The sequence below is a fragment of the Pongo pygmaeus genome, chromosome 4 (genome assembly GCF_028885625.2).
Source record: "Pongo pygmaeus isolate AG05252 chromosome 4, NHGRI_mPonPyg2-v2.0_pri, whole genome shotgun sequence".
NCBI lineage: Eukaryota > Metazoa > Chordata > Mammalia > Primates > Hominidae > Pongo > Pongo pygmaeus.
In genome coordinates this window covers 98,890,201-98,916,105 of record NC_072377.2, presented here as the reverse complement: position 1 = coordinate 98,916,105, position 25,905 = coordinate 98,890,201, and the positions used below count along the sequence as shown (strand labels likewise).

Here is a 25,905-nt window from a genome sequence, read left to right as displayed (position 1 = left end):
CTGCAAAAATGGTGGCTTGCTGAGATAGAAGATGTGAATGCTCTGGTCATTAACTACTCTTCCGTGATTTTTTCTGACTTTCCTGTAAGTGACCTGATAAGGCTGTGAATTTATCCTGTGTTATAATCTGCAACTTAAAACTTTGCACTTTGCATCTGATTTTTGGCTTTAGCCCCCAAACTTTTGAGTATTACCATAGAAACTTCTTAATCTTCAAACTGTGCCTAGAACTCTGAATTTTAAATTTTGAGCTTTTTTTCATTTGTCTGCAGGTGGATATATAGTTGAAGAGATTGTACTTTCCCCATTGTGTATTCTTGACACCTCTATCAAAACTCAATTGATCATAAATATATGGGTTCATTTCTGGGCTCTTTGTTTTATTTCATTTGTTAATATGTCTATTTTTATGTCAGTACCTCGTTGTTTTGATTATTATCACTTTGTAATCGATTTTGAAATCTGATAGTGTGAGGCCTCCAGCTTTGTTCTTTTCACTGAAGATGGCTTTGGTCGTTCAGGGTTGTCTATGACTTCATACAAATTTTAGATTACTTATTCTATTTCTGTGAATAACATCATTGAAATTATGACAGAGATTGCACTGAATCTGTAGATCCCATTGATTAGTATGGACATTTTAACAATACTAATTCTCCTAATCCATGAATATGTATGATCCTTCCTTTCTTGTGTGTCATCTTCAATATCTTTCATCAATGTTCTATAGTTTTCAGTATACAGATCTTTCACCTTCTTGATTAATCTACTCCTAAGTATTTTTTGTGATATTGTAAATAGGATTGTTTTCTTAATTTCTTTTTCAGATAGTTTGTTGTTGGCATATAGAAATACCACTGGTTTTTGTAAGTTGATTTTGTTTCCTGCAACTTTAATGAATTCCATGATCAATTCTAACAGTTTGGGGTGGCTTTTAGGTGTGTGTGTGTGTGTGTGTGCGTGTGTATGTGTGTGTATTTGAATGCCTTTCATTTCTTTCTCTTGCCTAATTGCCTTGGCTAGGACTTCTAGTACTATCTTGAATACGAGTGTTGAAAGTGGGTATCCTTGTCTTGTTTCTGATCTTAGAGGAAAAGCCTTCAACTTTTCAATGTTGAGCATGATGTTAGCTATGGACTTGTCATATATGGTATTTACTGTGTTGAGAAACAGTCCTTATATAACTAATTTGTTGAGAGCTTTTATCATAAAAGAATGTTGAATTTTGTCAAATGATTTTCATGTATCCATTGAGATTATAAGGTGGTTTTTGGCCTTGATTCTGTGAATATGGTGAGCCACATTTATTGATATGCTATATCCTTTTTAGACTCTTATCTCACTCTTTATACAAGAGTCAACTCAAAATGGATTAAAGACTTAAGCATAGCATGTGAAATTGTAAAACTACCAGAAGAAAAAAATCAAGGAAAGCTCTGTGACATTGGTCTTGGAAGTGATTTCTTTGATAAGACCCCAAAAGCACAGGCAACAAAAGCAAAAATAGACAAATGGGATTGCATCAAATTGAAAAGCTTCTGCACAACAAAGAAAACAACAGGGAAAAGACCATCCATAGATTAGGACAAAATATTTGCAAATCATACATCCAATAAGGAACTAGTGTCTGAAATAGATGAAGACATTAAAAACAACTGTACAGATCATTAACTTCTTATAACTGTTAAATTCTGTGAAAGTGCCATTTTCTTGGTTACAAAAAGCAGACCACAAGAGCAGACAACTTAGATATATCATTTAGGATATTTAAAATTTCAGAGGTGAATAAAGTTCGTTTTACAGCTTTTAATATATGTGAGCCTAGCACTTCAGATACATATTTCCTAAGATATCTTTATGTTTGCAAGTTTCATAAACACTTTTTAAAAGATACTTTACAATAAAGAAATACACATTTATTTCTAGCATCCCTCCATAATCAGCCTGCTGATTTTCTTCTTGGAACCACTATAGTGAGCCTGAGAGGAGATGTCTCTCTAGATCCAGTAAAGTTCTTGATGTTCTTTTATGGAGTTGGGCGATCCCTGGAGCTGACACAGTGGTGGCCTGGAGTTGCTTCTCCTCTCATTTCTGCTGTCTCCTATGGGCGTTATCATCCTCCCAGGAGCGCAGCTCAAACTTCTGTGTGACTCACCCACTGTTTCCCACATCTCCCACATGTTGTCAGTTGGCAAATTCAGTTGATCGAATCTCCTCAATCTCTCAAATCCATCTTTTGTTTTTGTTACCACTGGTCAGATCAGGCTCTTATGACTTAAACTGAACAGTTGTAAATCCTTTTAAATAATTTCTAGATCCATGGGATTTCTCTACTCTCATCCCTCTTACAGAGGGAAAAGGCCAGGGTTTTGTTCATCGCTGAAATCTAAGCAGTTGGCCCAGAGCATAAAACATGTAAGGCAGTAAGTGTGTGTTCACTGGAGCCTGGTTCTATTGTTTCTGTCTTCAAAAGCCTGTGATGGTTTCAGGTTGCCCACAGACTGAAACCTCCTTAGCTGGGCCTCACTGTACATCAGTCTTCCTTTCCACCTTATTTCTCATACAATCTAGTGATACGCTTTTTGGTGACTGCTTACCATCAGGCTCATGTTGATTTTTCCTGATGCTCCCTCCTTCCAAATCTTCATTTGTCAAAGTCCTACACATATTTTCAGACCCTGCTCCATGGTTATCTTTATGAAGCCTCCTGAGAGTCTTCTCCCATCATAATTGATCCTCTGTCCTTCTCTCCCAATGACTTCATACCTTCAGTATATTACAGTCAGTCTTTTATTATAGCTCTTGAGTAGACAGGGTTTCATTTTAAGTGCTAATTTTTATCAATTGGTAATGGCTACCTGGAGCACTGTATTGAGAAGCATTCTAAGGGTGTACCTGGGTTGCTCAAACAGGGTGCCAAAGCAGATTGGATGCATTACATGAGTGTAGGAGAAGAGAGACAGAACAAACTGCCCGTGGATTTGCCAACTTTGTTTAGATCCCCAATGATGTTTCTACTCAGCTGGATCAGGTGCTCGTAAAGACATCTTTCTATCCTTGTAGCCTCTAGCATAATTCATTTTCAATTTGAAGCTTAAATACTCTATTCCCTGATTTTAAAGGTTTATAATTTAAAATGACAAATAGGACATTTGAGATAGAATGTGGTAATGGAAAAGAAAAATATAAAGTGCTAGTGAAATGGTCCTTGAAGACTGGGTAGAAAGACACGGGAAACAAGAAGGGAAAGCAGCCCTGGTCAAGAGTAAAGGACGAAGATACAAGTTTTTAAAGTGTAAATTCTATTCTGTTAAGGAAAAATGGTCCAGAATTTGTGGAAGAGAAGTGAAGGCTCAGTTTATAATGATAGGTTTGAGTTAGGTTGGTGCAAAAGTAATTGCATTGAAAGTAATGACAGAAACCACAATTGCTTTTGTACCAACCTAATATATCATGGGAGCTATGAATGCCTACCTAAGAAGTATGGATATACTCAAGTATGCTGACGTATGATAGATGGTTTTGAACATGATCATGATTGTTCATAGAGTGAACAAATTCACAATGCCAAGTAGAGTCTACTCTGGAAATATGAAGATGATTGAATGTTAGAAAAATCTATCCACCAAAAATTCTGTATGATCTTATTAACATATGCTGAAAATCTGTTGATAAAATTCGGTGGTGCTTTTCTTTAAGCCCAAGTAAATTAAGAGAAGAAAAATCCTAAGCTTCATAAACATCGTGTTAAATTGTGAAGTACTAAAAGGCATGCACATTATAATCAAATCTAATTCAGAAATGTTCAGTGTTTTCACCATTTTTAACAGTCTTTGGAAGATAACACAATAAGATTTAAAAATAAGCAATTGAAACATTGGAAAATAAGAGTCAAAAAGGCATTATATATAGACAATATGATTTCTATACACAGACAACCCAAAATATGACTTGAAAAATGACAGAATATAAAGTCACTATACAAAATAATATTTGTCCATTCCACGAGAAATAACCTTATCAAAATGGAAATGATAAAGAATTATTCCTTTTACGATAGAAACGAAACCCATAAAATACCCCAGAATAAATTAAGCTAGATAGAGATGAAAGAAGAAAAATAAGATTGTATTGAAGGGCATACAACGGAACGTGAAATGATGGAAAGTTCTATTTTCCTTAAAGGAAAATACTTAATATCATGAAATTATAAATTCTTCCCAAGTTAATCTAGAAACTCAATGCAGTTCAAATTGAAATTTTGTACATTTTGTTTCATTTTTGGAAACTGACAATAACTAACATTTATTGAGTGCTTACTATGTGCCAAGCACTATTTGGTTTTTTTTTTTATTTTTTTCACCCAGTGGTAAATAACAAACCAGCCAGGCAATATTTTGACATCTTATATGTTAATGCTCACAACCTCACAAGGAGGTAGTAGTATTAATTTAGTCCCACTTCACAGGTAAGAAAATGGAAGCAAAAATCGGTTATGTAATTTCCCAAGCTCACACAATTAGTAAGTGGCAGGATTCAAACCTAGATGGTCTGGCTCAGCTAAACCAGCAAGCTATTTTGGCTTCACCAGGAAGAATACAAATGCGATAATAATCAAGAAACTTTTGAAAAACAAGAAAGAAGGGAGCTACATATTCTAACAAATATTAGAATTTAAAGTCATTGTAATCACATGGTATAGTATTGACACAGAAGTAAACAGATCATGGGGACTTCAGAAACAGATCCAACTGTATATGGGAACTTAATGTATTATAAAAGGAAAAGGCGATTATTTAATGGGCAGTGTTACAATTCCAGGCAACAACTAAGAAAACACATAGGTTCCTATTTCACACAGTACATTTAAAATATATTTCACATGATTAAAAGATACATAAAACTTAAAATTATAAAAGGAATTTTAAAATATATGAGAATCAATACATATTGCTATGATATGGAAAACATTATTAGGCAAGATAAGAAATACAGAAGTCATTAAAGGGGAAAAAATGACAGCTTTAACTGCTTAATAGTTTTTATATGACCACATATACCATCTACAAAGATCAAAGAAACAAGATGACACTGGGAGGAAATACTTGCAATAGATTTGTTAAACTGTTCTATATGCCATTTTAAAAAAGACAAACAACACAGCAGAAAAGAGAACAAAGGATGTAAATTACAAGTTTGTAGAAGAGGAAATGACTACAGCAAATACATGTAAGTCCGGAGAAGTTATGCCTTAACTAAATGTTAAATTCTAAAACTGTAGAAGTGAAAAATCTAGTGTAGTTAAAATTATCTTTGGAAATTCCTTAACCTGAACATAAAGTATAATACATATTTGAAAATATAAAACCTGGTACTCTACAAATTCTATGCATACTAAACTTCAAGAAGCACTGAACAGAGCAATGAAGACTACAAAATATACAGCTGTCTGAGCCTTCACATTTTTCTGGCTTTAGGATACCTATCAAAACAGTAGAGGAAGAGGCAGGGCACGTAAAAAAATTCCTCTTTTCCTGCAGATTTTATTCCATTTTTTACAAAGTAGAAAACCTACATCAGCTTAGTATTTATTAATACATTTGTTTATTTGGAAACAATTTTGTATTATACAAAAGAACCTAATGAAAAGCTTGAAGCACAATTGGACCTCAACAAAGTTTGCTGGGTCTGAATTTAAATCTTGCTTATTAATTAGACCCACATATATACTGTTCTTTGAAAAGTTGTTTAGAAAATCTTGATTGGCTTCCTTTCCTTCCAAGTTGGTATCTTCTGTATGGCTTAGTGAACAGCTGTCACGCTCTTGTCCTTTACACTGGTTTCAAGATTCCTCACCCATAGTTCTGGAAATATGTGCTCAAGGAAGATAACATGTTTTGTGCCCTAAACTTGAAAAAAATTAGAACAATTAGTAACATTCTAGCCTGGCTAAAGGTGGAAAATAGGTACTCTTGTACACTTTTGATAGAAGCATGAATTATTTAAACCTTTTGGAAACCCTTTTGGAAAAATTCATTCTGTAAACTTTTTCAAGAGAAATGAAAGCGCCAGTCCTGTGTGGCAAACAATGAAACTAACACAAATGTCCATCAATAGGAAAATAATGGAAGAAATTATGCTATTCCTACACTGGGAAAAAATATTGTATCTCAAAAAAAAAAGTGGTTACTAGGGGTGGGGGTGTGGAAGGAAAAGAGGAGATGTTGGCCAAAGAGTAAAGACTTTCAGTTGTAAGATGAATAAGTTCAGGGGATCCAATACACAGCGTGGTGACTGTGGTTAACAGTACTGAATTGTATACTTGAAATACGCTTCAATGTCCTCACCACAAAACAAAACAAAAGGGTAAACAAGTGAGGTGAGAGATGTGTTGACTGTGGTAATCAAAGCCCAAAACATACGTATATTGAATCATCATGTTGTGTATCATAAAATCATACAATTTTGTCAATTATGGCTCAATAAAGCTAGAACATTTTAAAGAGAAAGATCTATATGTATTGACTAGAAAAGTGCCCATGTTTTTCTAGAAATTGTTGATAATAGACAAAACATAATACTATCTTTGTTTAAAACTAGTGAAAACTGAAAGCCCAACCACAAAAAACCAAACCTGTATGTATGTGTATATGTTTGCATAAGACTTTCAAAAGTGCGAAAAATATTTCCCAAATTGTTGTCATTGGTGGCCACAATCAGATGGGTAAGGGAAGAGCAAGACAATCATTTTACTTTTTACTCCTTTGTTGTTCGAAGGCCTGATCCAAATGAGTGGTAATAGGAATTAAAAGAAAAAGACAATTGGGAGCTGTCATACAGAAATGGAGTGGGGGGGATTTGACAACTATTTGGACGTGGGTGGGAATCAAATGAAGAAGTCAAAGATGGCTCAGCGATTTCTAGGCTGAGTGACTGAGGGATCATTTATAGAAACAAGGATATCATGAGAAGGTGAAGTGAATTATTTTTTATTGTTACCAGAGGAGAGACAATGAGTTCAGGTTATCAATCAAAGCTGTGCTGCCTCTTGTTTTAAATAATAATTGCTCCAACAGCAAAGCTATTTGCCTTGGTCTTAAAACCTCAAAAAAAAAAAAAAAATGCTGCTTTAACGAGCAAATGTAGGGTATGTGAATTATATACCATAAAGATTGTTTAAATGATGCTTTATTGTTTCATTTTATGTGAATTATGGAATTAAAAGACTGTTGTCTGTTATTTTACCTCATCCATGCATATTCTAAGACAAAAGGACATTTCCTTTTGAATCAGAAAAAAAAATTATAAGAATTTAAATTAATCCCAAACACACGAAGAAAAGCTTTCCTATTGTATACAGAGTGGCAGAGACTGCAAAATATGACCTGAAGAATTTTTACTACATGTTTCATTTGTGTTGTTTTAATATCGTTATTCCTCTTGTAATTTGATGCCTAGTAAATTATTGAGTATACTGTTGTTAAAAATAAATTCTATAGAGGCAGCCTCACAAACATTTTTAGATCTAGGAATAGCTTATGTACTTTTATTCCATATAGCAGCACTAGAAATTTAGCCCCATCGAGAATATATTTCTTGCAAATATTGCCAATATGCTAGGTGAATTTATTTCTATATAATTGAATTTTATGTTGGGGCTGAAGCAGAAGTGCTTAATTCATAGGTATGAGCTTTTCTGCACAGATAAATGAGTCAACAGTCACCTGAATCAATCATTTTAATTTTAATTTCCAGTTAGGTAGAAGTCAACTGCTCTTGCACTCTTATTCTCCACTCATCATTGATTATGTTTTCACTTCAGACAGTATTTCTGTGTTCATATTTCTTAGTTGAATTGTGTGGAGACTTCCATGGGAAATGTTTTTATATTCCATTTGTTATCCATAATCTGAATTAAAACAGGACATTTCTGTAACTGCCATCTTTTTGAGTCTAAAGAATTTCATAAATTTCAAACCCTTCAGAGAACTGAGTGACTATGAGACTGTATGAAATCAGAAGATTATTTATCTTATTGACTAATTCTTATAATTTGGGTTAAGCTACATATGGTCCCCCTCTGGAGAAAATAGAACAGAGATAGCAAATTTAATATTTTTTATATTTCGTGTTTTCCAGAAAATAAACGCTGCTGGAACCAGTAATGCAGAAGTCCCCTTGGCTGATCCCGGAATGTACCAGTTGGACATTACATTAAGAAGGGGTCAAAGTTTAGCTGCTCGAGATCGAGGAGGTAAGAGCATAAGAGCAATATCACCTAGAAGCTTTTTTATATGTTTATGACAAATTTGTTTTCCATGTGATTGCTTGAGTTATAAAAAATTAACTAGAATATAATTTTTAGAAGCTTGAATTCAAAGACACAGTTTGACACATTACTTGACTCCTGTGACCATGGTGGAAGAGGTTTTGATGCAAGTTCCAAAACTCTGACTTATTCCCAACCCAGACAGCAAAGTCCCTATCAAACTGCTGACAAATTGGACTCTACATCATATGTAATTACTGACATTACTGGTTACATAAGTGAGGCATATATTTGAAGCCATGTCAGAACTTACCTTTTGGTAGACCTGAAATTCTTTTTGCTGCATACATTTGCTCAGTTGAATCTGCTCACATTGTAGGACCCAGGACTAATATCTCTCCAAAACTTCAGAGATTACTAACAAGTGATCTTTTGAGGCCTGGTCAGATCTGGCAGTATTCTCATGGTGGATTAAACACATTTTGTAGGGCATGATGAAGGATAAGATAGGGCAAATACTCTTAAGTTCCCAGATTCCAAATCCCAACGCAATCTCTTGATGAACTAGGATAGTCCACATGAGGGATTCCTTGAACCCAGGATAGAGGCAGGACCAAGAATAGACCCCAGATAGGCTGTGTAGCATCCTTTGCACATTTTGAATATGAACACTGCAGGAGGTGGATACGTTGAGGGACCTGAGAGCCCCGAGAGCCCCCAATTCCAAAGGAGGCTGAGTTTGGGTATAACTCCTCCTGCCAGGAGGAAGGAGAGTCCCCAAGCCTTGCTAACTCATTGTCAGACAACCCTGAGAGTGCTCCTGGCACCATATGATCCTGTTTTGTTCCTCCTACCCTATTTGACATCATATTTAGGGGATAGAAAGAACCAGATTAGGGCTGCAGTTTTAATTTGTCTCCTATATCTAACGGAATAAAATAGAGAAAAATAATTTAATATAATACTAGAGTATTTTATGACTAGGAACTGTACAAATATTAGATACAATTGTTAAGTAAAAACTAGTAAATATCAAACATTCTTGGCTGGGTGTGGTGGCTCATACCTGTAATCCTAGCATTTTGGGAGGCCGACATGGGAGGATTACTTGAGGCCAGGAGCTTGAGACCAGCCTGGGCAACACAGTGAGAGCTTGTCTCTACAAAACATTAAAAAAAGTTTGAAAAGACATTCTTAGTGAGGAAATATGTGGTTGATAATATTAGAATTTAAAAAGATAGGAGAAGTTTTCCAAATAACTGTCTGGTTTAGTAGCTAAGGACACATGTTTATTGAATTGAACTGCCTGTTTCCAAAGAAGATACAATTAAATTAGATAAAGAAAATAATGCAAATAACAAAGTATTATTTTGCTATATTTACAGTGTATACAACTTTTTTTAGTTTTCAAAGTGCTCTCAGTTTTATCATTCAATCTAAAACAGAATTGGACTTGGCAACAGAAAATCAAAATTTTAGTCCTACATATATATGCCCCCAACAATTTGAAATGCATATATATACAATAATTTATTGTAGCATTGTTTATAATTATAAAATATAGGCAAGAATCTAAATACCCATAAATAGGGGAGTGGTTGAATAAACTATGGCATATCTACATGGTGGAATACTATGGGGCTGTAAAAATAAATAATGAAAATCTCTAGAAATTGATATGGAAAAATGTACAGGATGTTTTGTGAAGTTCACATAAGCAAAGTACAAAAGAGTATCAACAATATGCCACATTCTATGTAAGAAAGAAATACATAAGAATTTGTGTGCTGTCTTCTCATTTCTATCAAAAGAAATACAGAAATCAAAAGCTAGAAACTAATGAAATTGGTAACATACAGAATATAGGTAAATAACAGATGGCAAGAATGGGAGATGGGAATGGGGTAAAAGGGATAAAGAGGAAATGACATTTATCTGAGTCAATTTTCTTAATTAATTTAAAGTCTTTAACTATGACAATATTTTAGCACCCCAAAATAGATAAATAATTACAATCAACCAGGATATGGGAGGAACCCATAACAATAATCTCATCTAAGGGGATAAGAAATAAAACCACTAACAGAAGTAGCTATGTAAAAGAGTATTTGAATTATACATACAGGCCTATTTTGGAGCTATTGCAGGTTCGGTTCCAGACCACCACAATAAAGCACATATCACAATAAAGCAAGTCACACAAATTTTTTTATTTCCCAGTGCATATAAAAGTTATATATATATACCATACTGTAGTCTATTAAGTGTGAATAGCATTATTCACAAAAAAGCATGTCTAAAAAATGTAGGTACCTTAATTTTAAAAATACTTTATTGCTAAAAAAAAAATGCTAACAATCGTCTGAGCCTTCTGTGAATGATAATCTTTTTGCTGGTGGAGGGTCTTGCCTCGATGTTGATGGCTGCTGACTGATTAGGGTGGTGGTTGCTGAAGATTGGAGTGTCTGTGGCAATTTCATAAAATTACACAACAATGAAGTTTGCCACATTGATTTACTCTTCCTTTCACAAAAGTTTTATCTGTAGCATGAGATGCTGTTTGATAGTACTTTACCCACAGTAGAGCATCTTTCAAAATTGGAGTCAGTCATCTCAGACCCTGCTGTTGCTTTATCAACTAAGTCAATGAACTATTGTAAATCTTTTGTCTAAAGGAATAAAATAGAGAAAAATAATTTAATATAATACTAGAGTATTTTATGACTAGGAACTGTACAAATAATAGATTCAATTGTTAAGTAAAAACTGGTAAATATCAAACATTTCAACAGTGTTCATAGCATCTTCACCATGAGAAGATTCCTTCTCAAGAAGCCACCTTCTCTGCTCATTCATAAGAAACAACTCTTCATTTGTTCGCATTTTATCATGAGATTGCAGCAACTCAGTCATTATCATCAGGCTTCACTTCTAATTGTAGTTCTCTTGGTATTTTCACCACATCTACAGTTATTTCCTCCACTTAAGTCTTGAACCCCTCAAACCCTCAAGTCATCCATAAGGGTTAAAATCAACTTCTTCCAAACCCGTGTTAATGTCAAAATTTTGACCTCCTCTCATAAATCATGAATTTTTTGTTGTTGTTGTTTTAGAGACATGGTATTACTCTGTTGCCTAGGCTAGAGTGCAGTAGCACAAACATACGGTAACCTCCAACTCCTGAACTCAAGCACCCTCTCGCCTCAGCCTACTGAGTAGCTAGTACTACAAGTGTGTGTCGCCACACCCGGCTATCTTTTTTCTTTTTTTTGGTAGAAATGTGGTCTCACTATGTTGCCTGGGCTGGTCTTGAACTCCTGGTTTCAAGTGATCTTCCCCCTTTGGACTCCCAGGTTGCTGAGGATACAAGCATGAGACACTGTGCCCAGCCAAGAATTGTTCTTTATGGCATCTAGAATGATGACTCCTTTCCAGAAGGTTTGCAATTTGCTTTGTCCAGATCCATCAGAGGAACTACATATAGCAGCTATAGCCTTACAGAATGTATTCTTAAATAATAAGCCTTGAAAGTAGAAATTACTCCTTGATCGACGGGCTGCAGAATGGAGGTTTTGTTAACAGGCCTGAAAACAACACTTATCTCCTTGTACATCTTCATCAGAACTGTCCCGGTGACTAGATGCATTGCCAATAAGCAGTAATATTTTAAAACGATTCTTTTTTTTTCTGAGCCGTAGGTCACAACATTGGGCCTACTAAATATTTGGTAAACCATGCTATAAATAGATGTGCTGTCATCCGGGCTTTTTGGCTTCATTTATATTGCACAGGCAAAGTAGATTTAGCATAGTTCTTAAGGGCTCTAGGATTTTCAAAATGGTAAATGAGCATTGGCTTCAACTTAAAGTCACCAGCTGCATTAGCCCCTAACATGAGAGTCAGCCTGTTCTTTGAAGCTTTGAAGCCAGGCATTGACTTTTCCTCTTTAGCTATGAAAGTTTTTGATGTCATCTTCTTCCAATAGAAGGCTGTTTCATCTACATTGAAAATCTGTTGTTTAGTGTAGCAACCTTCATCAATTATCTTGCTGGATTTTCTGAATAACTTGTGGCAGCTCCTTGCTGTTTCATGTCATAGAGATGGCTTCTTTCCTTGAACCTCAGGAACCAATCTCTGCTAGCTTCCAACTTTTCTTCTGCAGCTCCCTCATCTCTGTTCATAGAATTGAAGAGAGTTAGGGACTTTGTTCTGAATTAGGCTTTGGGTTAAGGGAATGTTGTGGCTAGTTTGATCTTCTATCCAGCCCACTCACTTTCTCTATATCAGCAATGAGGCTGGGTGGCTTTCTTATTCATGTGTTCACTGGAGTAGTGTTTTAAATGCCCTTCTAGATCTTTTCCTTTGCATTCATAACTTGGCTACCTGTTTGGAGCAAGAGGCCTAGCTTTCAGCCTGTCTCTCCTTTTGACATGCCATTCTCACTAAGTTTAATCATTTCTAGATTTTGATTTAAAGTGAAAGACATGTGAGTCTTCCTTTCACTTGAATACTTAGAGTCCATTGTAGGGTTATTGATGGGCCTAATTTCGGTAATGTTGTGTCTCAGGTAATAGAGAGGCCTGAGGAGAAGGAGAGAGATGGATAACAGCTGGTCAGTGGAGCAGTCAGAACACACACAACATTCACCGATTAATTTCTCAGTCTTCTGTGAGCGCAGTTCATGGGGCCTCCCTCAAAACAATTACAATAGTAATGTCAAAGATCACTGATCACAGATCATCATACAGGTATAATAATAATGAAAAAGTTTGAAATGTTGCAGAAATTACCAAAAGGTGACAGAGACATGAAGTGAGCATATGCTCTTTGAAAAATGGTGCTGATAGACTTGATCAAAGTAGTATTGCCATAAACCTTCGATTTGAAAACAAAAACAAAAAACAAAAACCCTTGGAAGCACAATCAAACAAAGTGCAATGAAATGAGGTATGCCTATACTATAAAACTCCAGATAAAAAGAACTATACATAAATGTATGTACTCCAGACGATGATTATTGATTCTGAAACTACTTAATGTATAGACCAGGAACAAGCAAATTAGTAAATATATTATAGACAATGACAGTCATGATTCTCATTGTTGGAGATAGTTACAAATACAGAAAGTAGGCAGTCTAGAATGAACCCTGTGGTGCTAAACAGGTGTCAGTATGATCTAGTGATTTTTATTAATATATATACAGATATATAGAAATAAAAATGCATGGAGATGTGTGTGTGTGTGTATATTTCCTAATCTGTCTGCTGAGAGGGCCTGGAAGCAATGACAAAGGTATAATGACAAAGTAGCAATTAATACATTTGGCCACGTATTGGTTTCTCAATACAATTTCCCCAATAAAAGTAATCAAGGCTCCTGGAGAAATGGTTTATTTCAGACCTCGGACAGGGAAAGTATAATATGAGCCTGGATCATTTTTGCAGTGCCAGAAAGTAAGGGAGTGCTCAAAAATTGATGGTAAAATGTCAAAATCAAATAGGAGCCAACTTAAAGGAACATTTAATGACCAAAGCTGGGACAATTTCAGCAAAAAATAAATAATGGTTGTATTAGTCCATTCTCACACTGTTATATAAACAATTACCTGAGACGGGGTAACTTAGGAAGAAAAGAAGTTTAATTAACTTACAGTTCCACAGGCTTAACAGGAAGCATGACTGGAAGGCCTCAGGAAACTTACAACCATGGCAGAAAGGGAATCAAGCATCTTCTTCACGTCCTGGCCAGAGAGAGACAGAGTGACGGGGGGAAGTGCCACACACTTTTAAACCATCAGATCTGGTGAGAATTCACTCGCTATCATGAGAACAGCATGGAGGAAACTGCCCCTGTGATCGAGTCACCTCCCACCAGGTCCCTCCCCCAACATTAGGGATTACAATTCAACATGAGATTTGGGTGGGGACACAGAGCCAAACCATATCAATGGTAATGATGGAGTAAAACCCATAGAATAAGATAAATATCTTTGAGCGGATAAATAATTGAAGAAATAAGTGGAGGAGAAGGTATAAGCATTTCTTATGGTAGAATTCCAATAAAAAAATGTAGAAGGGAAAATTGAAATAGAAAGTCACCTTTTAACAAACACCCCAGTAATAATAGCAGGCAAAATATCATCAATAGATGCTAAAATTATATGTGTACAGTTATGATGTGAAACAGAATTTTGCAGCATTTTGAAGTATTTCTCCATGAGCTATGTAAGAATTACAAAGAGAAAAATAGTGACTTCACAATGGGGAAACATGGAGGACACCACCTTAACCAGGTGGTCAAAGTCAGAACTGAGAAGACATGCAGACATCACGAACTCCCTGACAGGATGCATTGAAAACAGCACGTCATTTCTGTGGCATTCTTGTCAAAGTGCAGAGCCTCAATGTAATCGTGAGAAAACATCAGGCAAACTCTGGCAACACATGACATCAGTTATCCTAGCTAAGTAGCCCCTACCTTTTGGACAGTGTGTGTTTAATCTTGTTTCACCATTCCCTGTGCCTCTACAATTTTGAGTCTGGGTCTCAGTGTGTGTGTGCCATTGATTTTCTTATAGTATCAAATTACTGCAGACTTCTCTGCCAAAAAATGCAAAAACAACTTTCAGTGGAATGAGAGAGCCATGTACTTAAAAAAAAGGGACAGAAAATATTACTTTGTGGGAATGAAGAACGTTCAGAAGTGTTTAAAATGCCAACTCCAATCCAGCTTCACTAGTGTACTTACTTGCCTGGCATTGGTGAAATTTTTATTGGGTAAAGATAAAAATAAGAAGAGATATTTAAATAGATAAAACGACCTGAGTTAAGGATTGATTAAATATTTATCTTTGACCCATCTATGAATAACAGATGCATTAAACATTTGATTGGATAGATAGTATTAGGTCACTTGAGATTTGCAAATTTATATACATATAATTGGTAGGATAATTAGATGGAGACAGATAGCTTGAAATGAGAAGACAAGCTAGAAAGCACTGCAGTCATGTGGAATATAATGTTGAGAGCTTGAACCAGAATTACGGGTGTGGAAATAGAGAAGGAAAGTAATATATAATAGATGGTTCAGAGGAATGTCTGATAGGACTCGAGATCAACTGGATGAAGGGACTCAAAAAAAAGTAACTATTAAGGTTTTAAGCCTGATGATGCCTGGAAACCATGTGGTGGTTGGAAAAATATGAATAGAGAGAAAACACTTGTATAACTATTAGAATTAATAAAAATTGAACTCATCACTGTGTGACAAGGATGCCCTCACCTACTACCCAGCAAAATCAAAATGGTTATGCCCCCTATGTCTCATATCACCCTTGCACAGAACAGTGGAATGGAAAAACTAATTTCCACCACTGCCACATTCACTAGAATGTGGTTTGGACTTCTCCAGAATCTCATTTCTACATAACAGGAACTGAAGTGGCTCAGCAGCCAGAGCTGCCCATCATTCTTCCATTTCTATACCTATTTTCCAGAAACAACAACCAGACGGCTTCTTGAAATGCTACTGCCTTTTCCTGAGTTTTATTGTCTTTGCTTTAAGCAGCATGATGAATTAGAAAGTACATGATCTTGGGTAGTCTGACACACACAAGTTCAAAGTCAGGTTTCACATTTTGTTAGCTATGTGACTTTGAGTGAGACATGCAATTTCCCTGCTGCAATTGGAAAGTTCCAGATTTAGCAAATAAAAATACATGATGCCTAGTTAAATTTAAATTTCAGATAAATAATGTATTATCTTTTATATATACTTTTATATATATTCATATATATGAATATGTATCATATAATATCTGGGGCATACATACAGTAAATTTTTTATCATTTATTTGAAATTTAATTTAGTGTCACTTTATCTGGCAGCCCTATGAAATTGTGATGTACAGTTACTATTTTTAAAATCATTTATATTTTCATTAGGTTGGGTTTTTAGGAACTGTACCTTTTGGCAGAAACAGCTATATCATAATCTATCAGATTTTGAATATAATGTTTTGACATGGCTATCTGTATTGTTAAAAAATTTAATAGCAATCTGTGTAAATACATCTGGTAATAGCCATTTTCTACCATTTGATTTCTTGAAATTTGGGTCATGGAGGATATAGTAGTTTTCTTGAGCTGCCTTAGCAAATTATTCCAAACTTGGAGGCTTAAAACAACAAAAAAGTTATTATCTCAAACCAGGACTCCAAAAATCAAGATGTGGTAAGGCAGCATTCCTTCCCAATGCCTCTCTCTCTCTCTCTCTCTCTTTCTCCCTCTCTCACTCTCACTCTCACCCTCACTCTCAGAGACAGGGTCTCTGTCACCCAGGCTGGAGCACAGTGGTATGATCATAGCTCATTGCAGCCTCAGACTCCTGGGTTCATGGAATCCTCCCACCAAGCCTTCCCAGTATCTAAGACTACAAGTGTGAGACACTGTGCCCGTCTGGGAGAATTCTTGACACTTTCAACTTCTGGTGGCTGCAAGCATTTCTTGGCTTATAGATGCATCACTGTAATCTCTGACTCCATCTTTGTATGGCCTTACCCTGTGTGTCTCTGTGCCTTATATCGCCCTTTCCTTTCTCTTATAAGGACACCACCAGTCATTAGATTTAGGCCCCACTCTAAATCCAGGATGATCTCATCAAGATCTTTAACTTAATTACATCTTCAAAGACCCCATTTCCAAATAAGGTTATGTTCACAATGACTAGGGGTTAGGATTTGGACACATCTTTTGGGAGGACCCAAGTTAACACACTACAGGAAACAATTCCTTTTCTTCATGTACTAGGAACTAATTTAAATGATCAACAAAATGACTGACAAAGCCAGTCTCCCAAAAGATGGGGTATTTCCCTGCCCCCTGTGATGAAATCGATACATGAAACTGGAAGTGAGTGTCAAGCAGTGCAGTCTTTATTCAATGACCATGAAATTGAGCAGTGAGAGCATAGCCCACAAATTGATTTCTCAATTAGTAAGGGGTGAGGGGGTTAAAATATAGAGTTTCTCTAATGAAGGGGTTGGACATTAAAAGCAAGGGGAGGAATAGTCATGTCTTCCAGAAATGGGGGGCCTTCTTTTTTTTGTCGTTTTATGGCTTCTTCTGGTCATTGTCATGGTGATTGTCAACTGTCATTGTGCTGATGGGAGCATTATTTAGCATGGAAATGAGGTTATAATGAAGCTTGAGGTCTTTTTAAAGTTGTTCAATGGCTATCTTGGTTCTAACTAGTCTCAGCTTGCCTAGTTACAAAGGAAACTTTTTATCACAGGCGTTCTGTTTCTTAAAGATAATCAAAGTTTAGGCAGGGTAGAAATTCAGGCTATGCCATGTAGGCATTACAGTGGGTAACAAAATGAACCTGTTTATTGTGATTCTACTTATAATAGTGTTTAAAAAAATCCTGTGTTGAGTAGATTTAGAGAATCTCATTCACTCCACTCGGAAACTCTTCAAGTCTACTCTGTGAGTCTGATGTGTCATTGCTAAAGAAAAGTTTGCAAGTGTTGTGAGAACAATATTTTCAAGGTGGAATAAGAATGTAAAAGCCTGGGGAATGGGAAAGATTTTAGAAGTTTACCCCCAGTGAAGTTTCACTTTTTTCACAGTGTACTGAAGTCTCACTAATTGAGAACTTCTACCAGATATAAGGCAGCCAGATCTGAGAAAAATAAATTGTAGGACATTTTTTAAAAAGCAATTCAATTTGATAAAACTGAAACATATTCTGTGTTTTAAGTGTAAACAAAGTCTTTTTCAAGTTAGAGGGCCTGTCAGCAATTTTATCCTTAGAATGTAATTTATGAAAGCTCAGAGAGAGTTATTCTCTGATTGAGGAAGGCATAGTAATATTTCTAGTATCTATTATGCATCAGGTGTGATGGTTGGCATTTGCATATATATTCTCTGATCCTAACAAAATTGGTCATACGAGCAGCTGCCACCTTACCACATGTGCTCACGGTTTGCTATTCAGGTTGCTCTTTGTTTCCAATCCTTGGGAATTTTCTTTAGGATAGGATGGACAGTGATTTGGTTTGACTGTGTTCCCACCCAGATCTCATCTTGAATTGTAGTTCCCATAATCCTGTGTCATGGGAGGGACCCAGTGGGAGGTAATTGAATTGTGGGGGCGGTTACCCTCATGCTGTTCTCATGATAGTGAGTTCTCATGAGATCTGATGGTTATATAAGGGGCTTTTCCCCCCTTTTTCTCATTCTTCTCTTCCTGCCACCATGTGAAGAAGGAGGTGTTTGCTTCCCCTTCCACCATGATCGTAAGTTTCCAGCCATGCGGAACTATGAGTCAATTACACTTCTTTCCTTTATAAATTACCTAGTCTTGGGTGTGTCTTTATTAGCAGCATGAGAACAGACTAATACAGCCATATATCCCAGTTTTTCTGGAAGCAGTTGTGTTTTTTTACCTGTTGACTGACATAATTGTTAATAGTACCCCATTTTACTCTCAAAAGGGCTCCAGTTTCAGAGACGTGGAATATACTGATGCTTCCTAGAATAAATTTCATTAAAGTTCATCAGAAAATTAAGTGTTATGGTTGATCCTTTATTCCCAGGAGGAAAATGCAACTTGTATCATCAGAGACAGTTTTGTCTCTGAGCAGGTTTCAGAAAGTTTTGTTGGCAGTCCCTTTTTTTGATTTATGCAGCCTTTAATGAGCTATCTTGATCAAGAAAAGGCCTGTCATGTTGTGTTTTTGTGCTAAAATCATGAATTGAACATGTTGCTAGTCAGTCACTTTTTGCATTTCCTACAGTTGGTGGGAATCAGGTATAGCCTTATTTTACACAGTACAGACAATTATTTCCATGCATTCTAATGTTATTTCTTTAACCAGTGTTTTGCCATTGGGAAATTTTTTTAAAATTAATTCACAGTAACTTAGTTTTAATGATAGTTATTTCATACAGTCTATGATCTTAAGCTTCTAATATACATATATATACACAAATACACCCATACACATACACACATATATATACATATATATATATACACACACACATACATATATACACATACATATATATGTATATATGTGTGTATGTGTATGTATGTATGTGTGTGTATATATGTATATAAATAAAAGCTTCTGAATAATACATATATAGCAGGTCCTCAAATAACATCATTTTGTTCAAATTTGTTTTGTTACTACATTGATGAGAAAAAACATAATCTGTTCCCAGCCAGGCCACTGTCTGTGTGGAGTTTGCACATTCTCCCCATGTCTCCCTAGGTTTTCTCTCTGGGTGCTATGGTTTCCTCCCACATCCCAAAGATGTGCATGTTAAATGAAACTTGTCTCAGTCTTTGTGAGAGTGGGGGTGTGTGAGCACACCCTGCCATGAGATGGTGTCTTGCCCAGGGCTGGTTCCTGCCTTATGCCCTGAGCTGCAGGGATGGGCTCCAGCCTCCTAAAGTGGAATAATTGGGCAAATAATTATCTCACTTGTTTTATTAATCTTCCTTAAATGTATGTTGTATTAATATGTTCCCACACTGCTATAAAGAACTATCTGAGACTTGGTAAAAAAAATAAAAATAAAGAAAGAAAAGAGGTTTCATTGGCTCATGGTTCTGCAGGCTATATAGGGTTGTCTTTCTGGGGAGGCCTCAGGAAATTTACAGTCATGGTAGAAGGTGAAGGGGAAGTAGGCACATATTCACCTGTCCAGCAAGAGAGCAAGAGAAGTGGGGAAAGTGCCACACCCTTTCAAACAACTAGATCTCTTGAGAACTCTATCATGAGAACAGCAAAAGGAAAGTCTGCCCCCATGATTCAGTTGCCACCCACCAGCTCCCTCCTTCAACACTGAGAATTACAATTTGACATGAAATTTGGGTGGGGACACAAAGCCAAACCATAATATTCCACCCCCTGGCCCCTCCCAAATCTCATGTCCTTCTCACATTTTAAAACACAATCATGCCTTCCCAATAGTACCCCAAAGTCTTAACTCATTACAGCATTAACTCAAAAGTCCAAGTCCAACGTCTCATCTGAAACAAGGCAAGTCCCTTCTGCCTATGAACTTGTAAAATAAAAAACAAGTTAGTTACTTCCAGGATACAATGGGTTTACAGACATTGGGTAAATGCTCCCATTAAGAAAGGGAGAAATTGGCCAAATAAAAGGGCTACAGGCCCCAAGAAATTCTGAAACCCAGCAGGAAAGTCATTAAATCTTAAATCTCCAAAATGATCTCCTTTGACACCATGTCTCACACCCAGGAAAGACTGATGCAAGGGATGGGCTCCCAAGACCTTGGGCAGCTCTGCCCCTGTGGCTCTTCAGGGTACAGACCCCGCAGTGGTTTTCACCAGTTGGTGTTGAGTGCCTGCGGCTTTTCCAGGTACATGTTGCAAGCTGTTGATAGGTCTATCTTTCTGGAGTCTGGCTGCCCTCTCCTCATAGCTCCATTAGGCAGTGCCCTAATGGGGACTCTGTGTGGGGGCTCCAACCTCATATTTTCTCTCTGCACTACCCTAGTAGAGGTTCTCCATGGGGACTCTGCTTTTGCAGTGGACTTCTGCCTGGACATCCAGGTGTTTCCATACATTCTCTGAAATCTAGGCAGAGGCTCCCAAGCCTCAACTGTTGCCCTCTGTGCACCTGGAGGTTTCACATCACATGAAAGCTGCCAAGGTTTTTGGCTTCAACTCTCTGTAGCAGCAGACTGAGACATATCTGGGGCCTTTTAGCATAGCTGGAGCTGGAGCAGCTAGGATGCAAGGTGCCATGTCCTGAGGTGGCACAGAGAAGTAGGGCCCTGGATCTGGCCCCCTGAACCATTTTTCTCTCCTAGGCCTCCAGGCCTGTGATGGGAGGGGCTGCCACAAAGACGTCTGAAATGCCTTGGAGGTATTTTCTTCCATTGTCAGCAATTAACATTCAGCTCCTCTTATGTAAATTTCTGCAGCGGGCTTGAATTCTTCCCCAGAAAATGGGTTTTTCTTTTCTACCACATGGCTAGGCTGCAAATTTTCCAAACTTGTATGCCCTGCTTCCCTTTTAAATATAAGTTTCAGTTTCAGATAATCTCTTTGCACATGCATATGAGTGTACACTCTTAGAAGCAGCCAGGCCACATCTTGAATGCTTGCTACTTAAAAATTTCTTCAGCCAGATACCCTAAATTATCTCTCTCAAGTTCGGAATTCCACAGATATATAGAGCAGAAGTGCAATGCCACCAGTCTCTTTGGTAAAGCACAGCAAGAATGACCTTTACTCCAGTTCCAAATAAGTTTCTCACCTTCATCTGAGACCTCCTCAGCCTGGACTTCACTGTTCTTATCACTATCAGCATTTGGTCACAATTTTACATGTCTCTAGGAAGTTCCAAACTTTTTTTTCATGTTCCTGTCTTCTTCTGAGCCCTCAAAACTGTTCCAGCCTGTGCCCATTGCCCAGTTCCATAGCTGCTGCCACATTTTCAGGTATTGTCATAGCAATGCCCCACTTCTCTGGTACCAATTTTCTGGATTAGTCCACTGTCACACTGCTATAAAGACATACCTGAGACTGGGTAATTTGTAAATAAAAGAGGTTTAATCAGCTCATGGTCTGCAGCCTGTACATGCTTCTGCTTCTGGGGAAGCTTCAGGAAACTCACAGTCATGGCAGAAGGTAAAGGGAAAGCAAGCATGTCTTCACATGATGTTGAGTAAGGACCTACTGTATTCTCTTCTTCTTTTACTGTTTTATTTTCATAGGTGCAAAACAATATCACTCATTGACACACAAAAACTTCCTTGTTGCATGTTCATAAAACTAGAGCCATAAGTTGTGGTCATGCATTGCTTAATGACAGGGATACATTATGAGAAATGTGTTAATAGGTGATTTTATTGTTGGGTGAACACCATAGGGTGTACTTACACAAACCAAAATGATATAGCCTACCACCAAAGCTATATGCTATAGCCCGTTGCTATTAGGCTACTAACCTGTACAGCATGTGACTGCAGTTAATACTGTAGGCAATAGTAACACAATTGTAGGTATTTGTATAGCTAAACCTATTACAACATAGAAAAGGTATAGTAGAAATATGATATAAAAGATAAAAAATGGTACATCTGTTTATAGTCCATTCTCATGTTGCTATAAGAAATACCAAAGACTGGGTAATTTATAAAGAAAAGAGGTTTAATTAACTCACAGTTCTGCATGGCTGGGGAGGCCTCAGGAAACTTACAATTATGGCAGAAGGTACCTCTTCACAGGATGACAGGAGAGAAAATGAATGCCAGCAGGGGAAATGTCAGATGCTTATAAAACCATCAGATGTCATGAGAACTCACTATCACAAGAACAGCATGGGGGAAACTGCCCCCATGATTCAATTAACTTCCACCAGTTCCCTCCCATGACATGTGGGGATTATGGGATTACAGTTCAAGATGAGATTTGGCTGGGGACACAAAGCCAAACCATATCATTCCACCCTTGGTCCCTCCCAAATCTCATGTCCTCACATTTCAAAATATAATCATTCCCTTCCAACAGTCTCCCAAAGTCTTAACTCATTCCAGCATTAACCCAAAAGTCCAAGTCCAAAGTCTCATCTGAGACAAGGCAAGCCCCTTCTGCCTATGAGCCTGTAAAATCAAAAGCAAGTTAGTTAATTCTTAGATACAGTGGGGTTACAGGCATTGGGTAAAATACACCCATTCCAAATGGGAGAAATTGGCCAACATGAACGGGCTACAGGCCCCATACAAGTCCAAAATCCAATAGGGCAGTCGTTAAATCTTAATGTTCCCAAATGATCTCCTTTGACTCCATGTCTCACATCTGAGTCATGCTGATGCGAGAGGTGGGCTCCCACAGCCTTGGGCAGCTCTGGCCCTTGGCTTTTCAGGATACTACCCCCCTCCTGGTTGCTTTCACAGACTGGCATTGAGTGTCTGTGGCTTTTCCAAGCACATGGTGCAAGCTGTGGGTGGATCTACCATTCTGGGGTCTGAAGGACGGTGACCCTCTTCTCATAGCTCCACTAAGTGGTGCCCCAGTGAGGACTCTGTATCGAGGCTCCAACCCCACATTTCCCTTCCACACTGCCCTAGCAGAGGTTCTCCAGGAAGACTCTATCCCTGCAGCAAACTTCTGCCTGGACATTCAGGTATTTCCATACATCCTCTGAAATCTAGGTGGAGGTTCCCAAACGTCAATTCTTGACTTCTGTGCACCCACAGGCTCAACACCATAAATGGAAGCTTGGGACTTGCAGCTTCTGAAGCAATGGCCCAAGCTGTACCTTGGCTCCTTGTAGCCACAGCTGGTATTGAAGCAGCTGGGACACAGGGTACCATGTCCCAAGGCTGCATAGAGCAGGGGAGCCCTGGGTCCAGCCCATGAAATAATTTTTGTCTCCTAGGCCTCTGAGCCTGTGGTGGGAGGGGCTGTCATGAAAGTTTCTGACATGCCCTGTTGACATTTCCCCATTGTCTTGGTGATTAACATTTGGCTCCTCATTACTTATGCAGATTTCTGAAGCAGGCTTGAATTTCTCCCCCAAAAAATGTTTTTTTTTCTTTTCTATGGCATCGTCAGGCTGCAAATTTTCCAAACTTTTATGCTCTGCTTTCTCTTGAACACTTTGCTGCTTAGAAATTTCTTCTGCCAGATACCCTAAATCATCTCTCTCAAGTTCAAAATTCCACAGATCTCTAGGGCAGGGGCAAAATGCTGCCAGTCTCTTTGCTAAAGCATAGCAAGAGTCATCTTTATGCTGGTTCCCAGAAAGCTCCTCATCTCCATCTAAGACCACCTCAGCCTTGACATCATTGTCCATATTACTGTCAGCATTTTGGTCAAAGCCATTCAGCAAGTCTCTAGGAAGTTCCAAACGTTTCCTCATCTTCCTGTCTTCTGAGCCCTCCAAGTCTCCAGGTGGTTCTAAACTTTCCCACATTTTCCTGTCTTCTTCTGAGCCCTCCAAACTGTTCCACCCTCTGCTGATTACTGAGTTCCAAAGTCACTTCCACATTTTTTTGGTATCTTTACAGCAGCACCCCACTCCTCCTGGTACCAATTTACTGTATTAGTCTGTTTTCATGCTGACACTGGGTAATTTATAAAGAAAAGAGATTTACTTGACTCACAGTTCCACATGGCTGCGGAGGCCTCAGGAAACTTACAATCATGGCACAAGGTACCTCTTTGCAGGGTGGCAGGAGAGAAAATGAGTTCCAGCAGGAGAAATGCCAGATGCGTATAAAACCATCAGATGTGGTGAGAGCTCACTCACTATCATGAGAACAGCATGGAGGAAACTGCCGCCATGATTCAGTTATCTCCCACCCTTCCATGATTTGTGGGGATTATGGGATTACAGTTGAAGGTGAGATTTCAGTGGACACAAAAAGCCAAACAATATCAACCTGTATAGGGCATTTACCATCAATGGTGCTTGCAGGACTGGAAGTTGCTCTGGGTGAGTCAGTGAGTAGATGTGGAGACCTAGGACTTTACTGTAGACGATACACACTGTACACTTAATCTGCACTAAATTTATTTTAAACATTTTTTTCTGTCTTTAATAATAAACCTTTGCTCATTGTAATCTTTTTTAATTTATAAAATATTTAATTTTTAGAACTTTTTGACTCTTGTCATAACAGCTGAAAACACAAACATATTATACAGCTATAGAAAAATATTTTCTCTTTATATCCTTATTCCATCAACTTTTTTCTTTTTTAAATATCTCTAACATTTTAAGCTTTTTTGTTAAAAGCAAAGATGCAAACACACACATTAGCCAAGGCCTACAGGATCAGAATCATCAATAGCAATGTCTTCGACCTCCACATCTTGTCCCATTGGAAAGTTTTCAGAAGCAGTAACGTGTATGGAGCTATCATCTCCTATGATAATAATGCCTCCTTCTGGAATACCTCCTGAAGGACCTGCCTGAGACTGTTTTGCAGTTAACTTTTTTTTAATAAATAGAAGGAATACACTCTAAAATAACAATAAATAGTATAGTATCGTAAATACAAAAACCAGTAACATAGTTGTTATCATTTTCAAGTATTATGTTTTGTACATAACTGTATGTGCTAGACTTTTATGTAACTGGCAGCACAGTAGCTTTACATCAGTATTGCCACAAATATGTGTGTAATGCATTGCACTATGACATTAGGATACTGTAACATCACTAAGCGATAAGAATTTTTCAGGTCCATGATAATCTTGTGGGACCACCATCATATATGCAGTCCATCAGTGACCAAAATGTCATTATGTGGTACATGATTGTACTAAATCCTGAGAGTTAATTTCTACCTAGAGACTTTGTAAATGAGTCCAAGACTGCATCACCGTCCCAGAAAGCTTTGTATATGGTCTTCACACTTTATTCTGAATCAGAGCAAAGGGTCCAGTGGCTCTTCTCCCGTGTTTATCTGTAACACTATGTATGTGGGGGGATTCCTTTCTTCAAGATTCCCCAAATTTACCAGGAGGTGATACTTTACCAAATGTAAGTCTGGGACTCCTTAAGCCATAGACCAGGTACTGCTCCAATTTCTTAAAGAGATTCTGGGAATGATGTTTCCACTATGAAATAGAGT

At 37.5% G+C, this 25,905-nt stretch overlaps 1 protein-coding gene across 15 annotated transcripts in view; it reads left to right on the top strand.

Moving 5' to 3' along the window:
* MCTP1 (multiple C2 and transmembrane domain containing 1) overlaps positions 1 to 25,905 on the top strand; it is a 609,877-nt gene that overhangs the window by 276,136 nt on the left and 307,836 nt on the right. For all 15 annotated transcript variants that reach the window (XM_054489419.2, XM_054489418.2, XM_054489417.2 and 12 more), the window contains exon 2: positions 8,140 to 8,254. In XM_054489419.2, the coding sequence (XP_054345394.1) occupies positions 8,140 to 8,254 (115 nt within the window). The remainder of the gene's footprint in view (positions 1 to 8,139; positions 8,255 to 25,905) is intronic.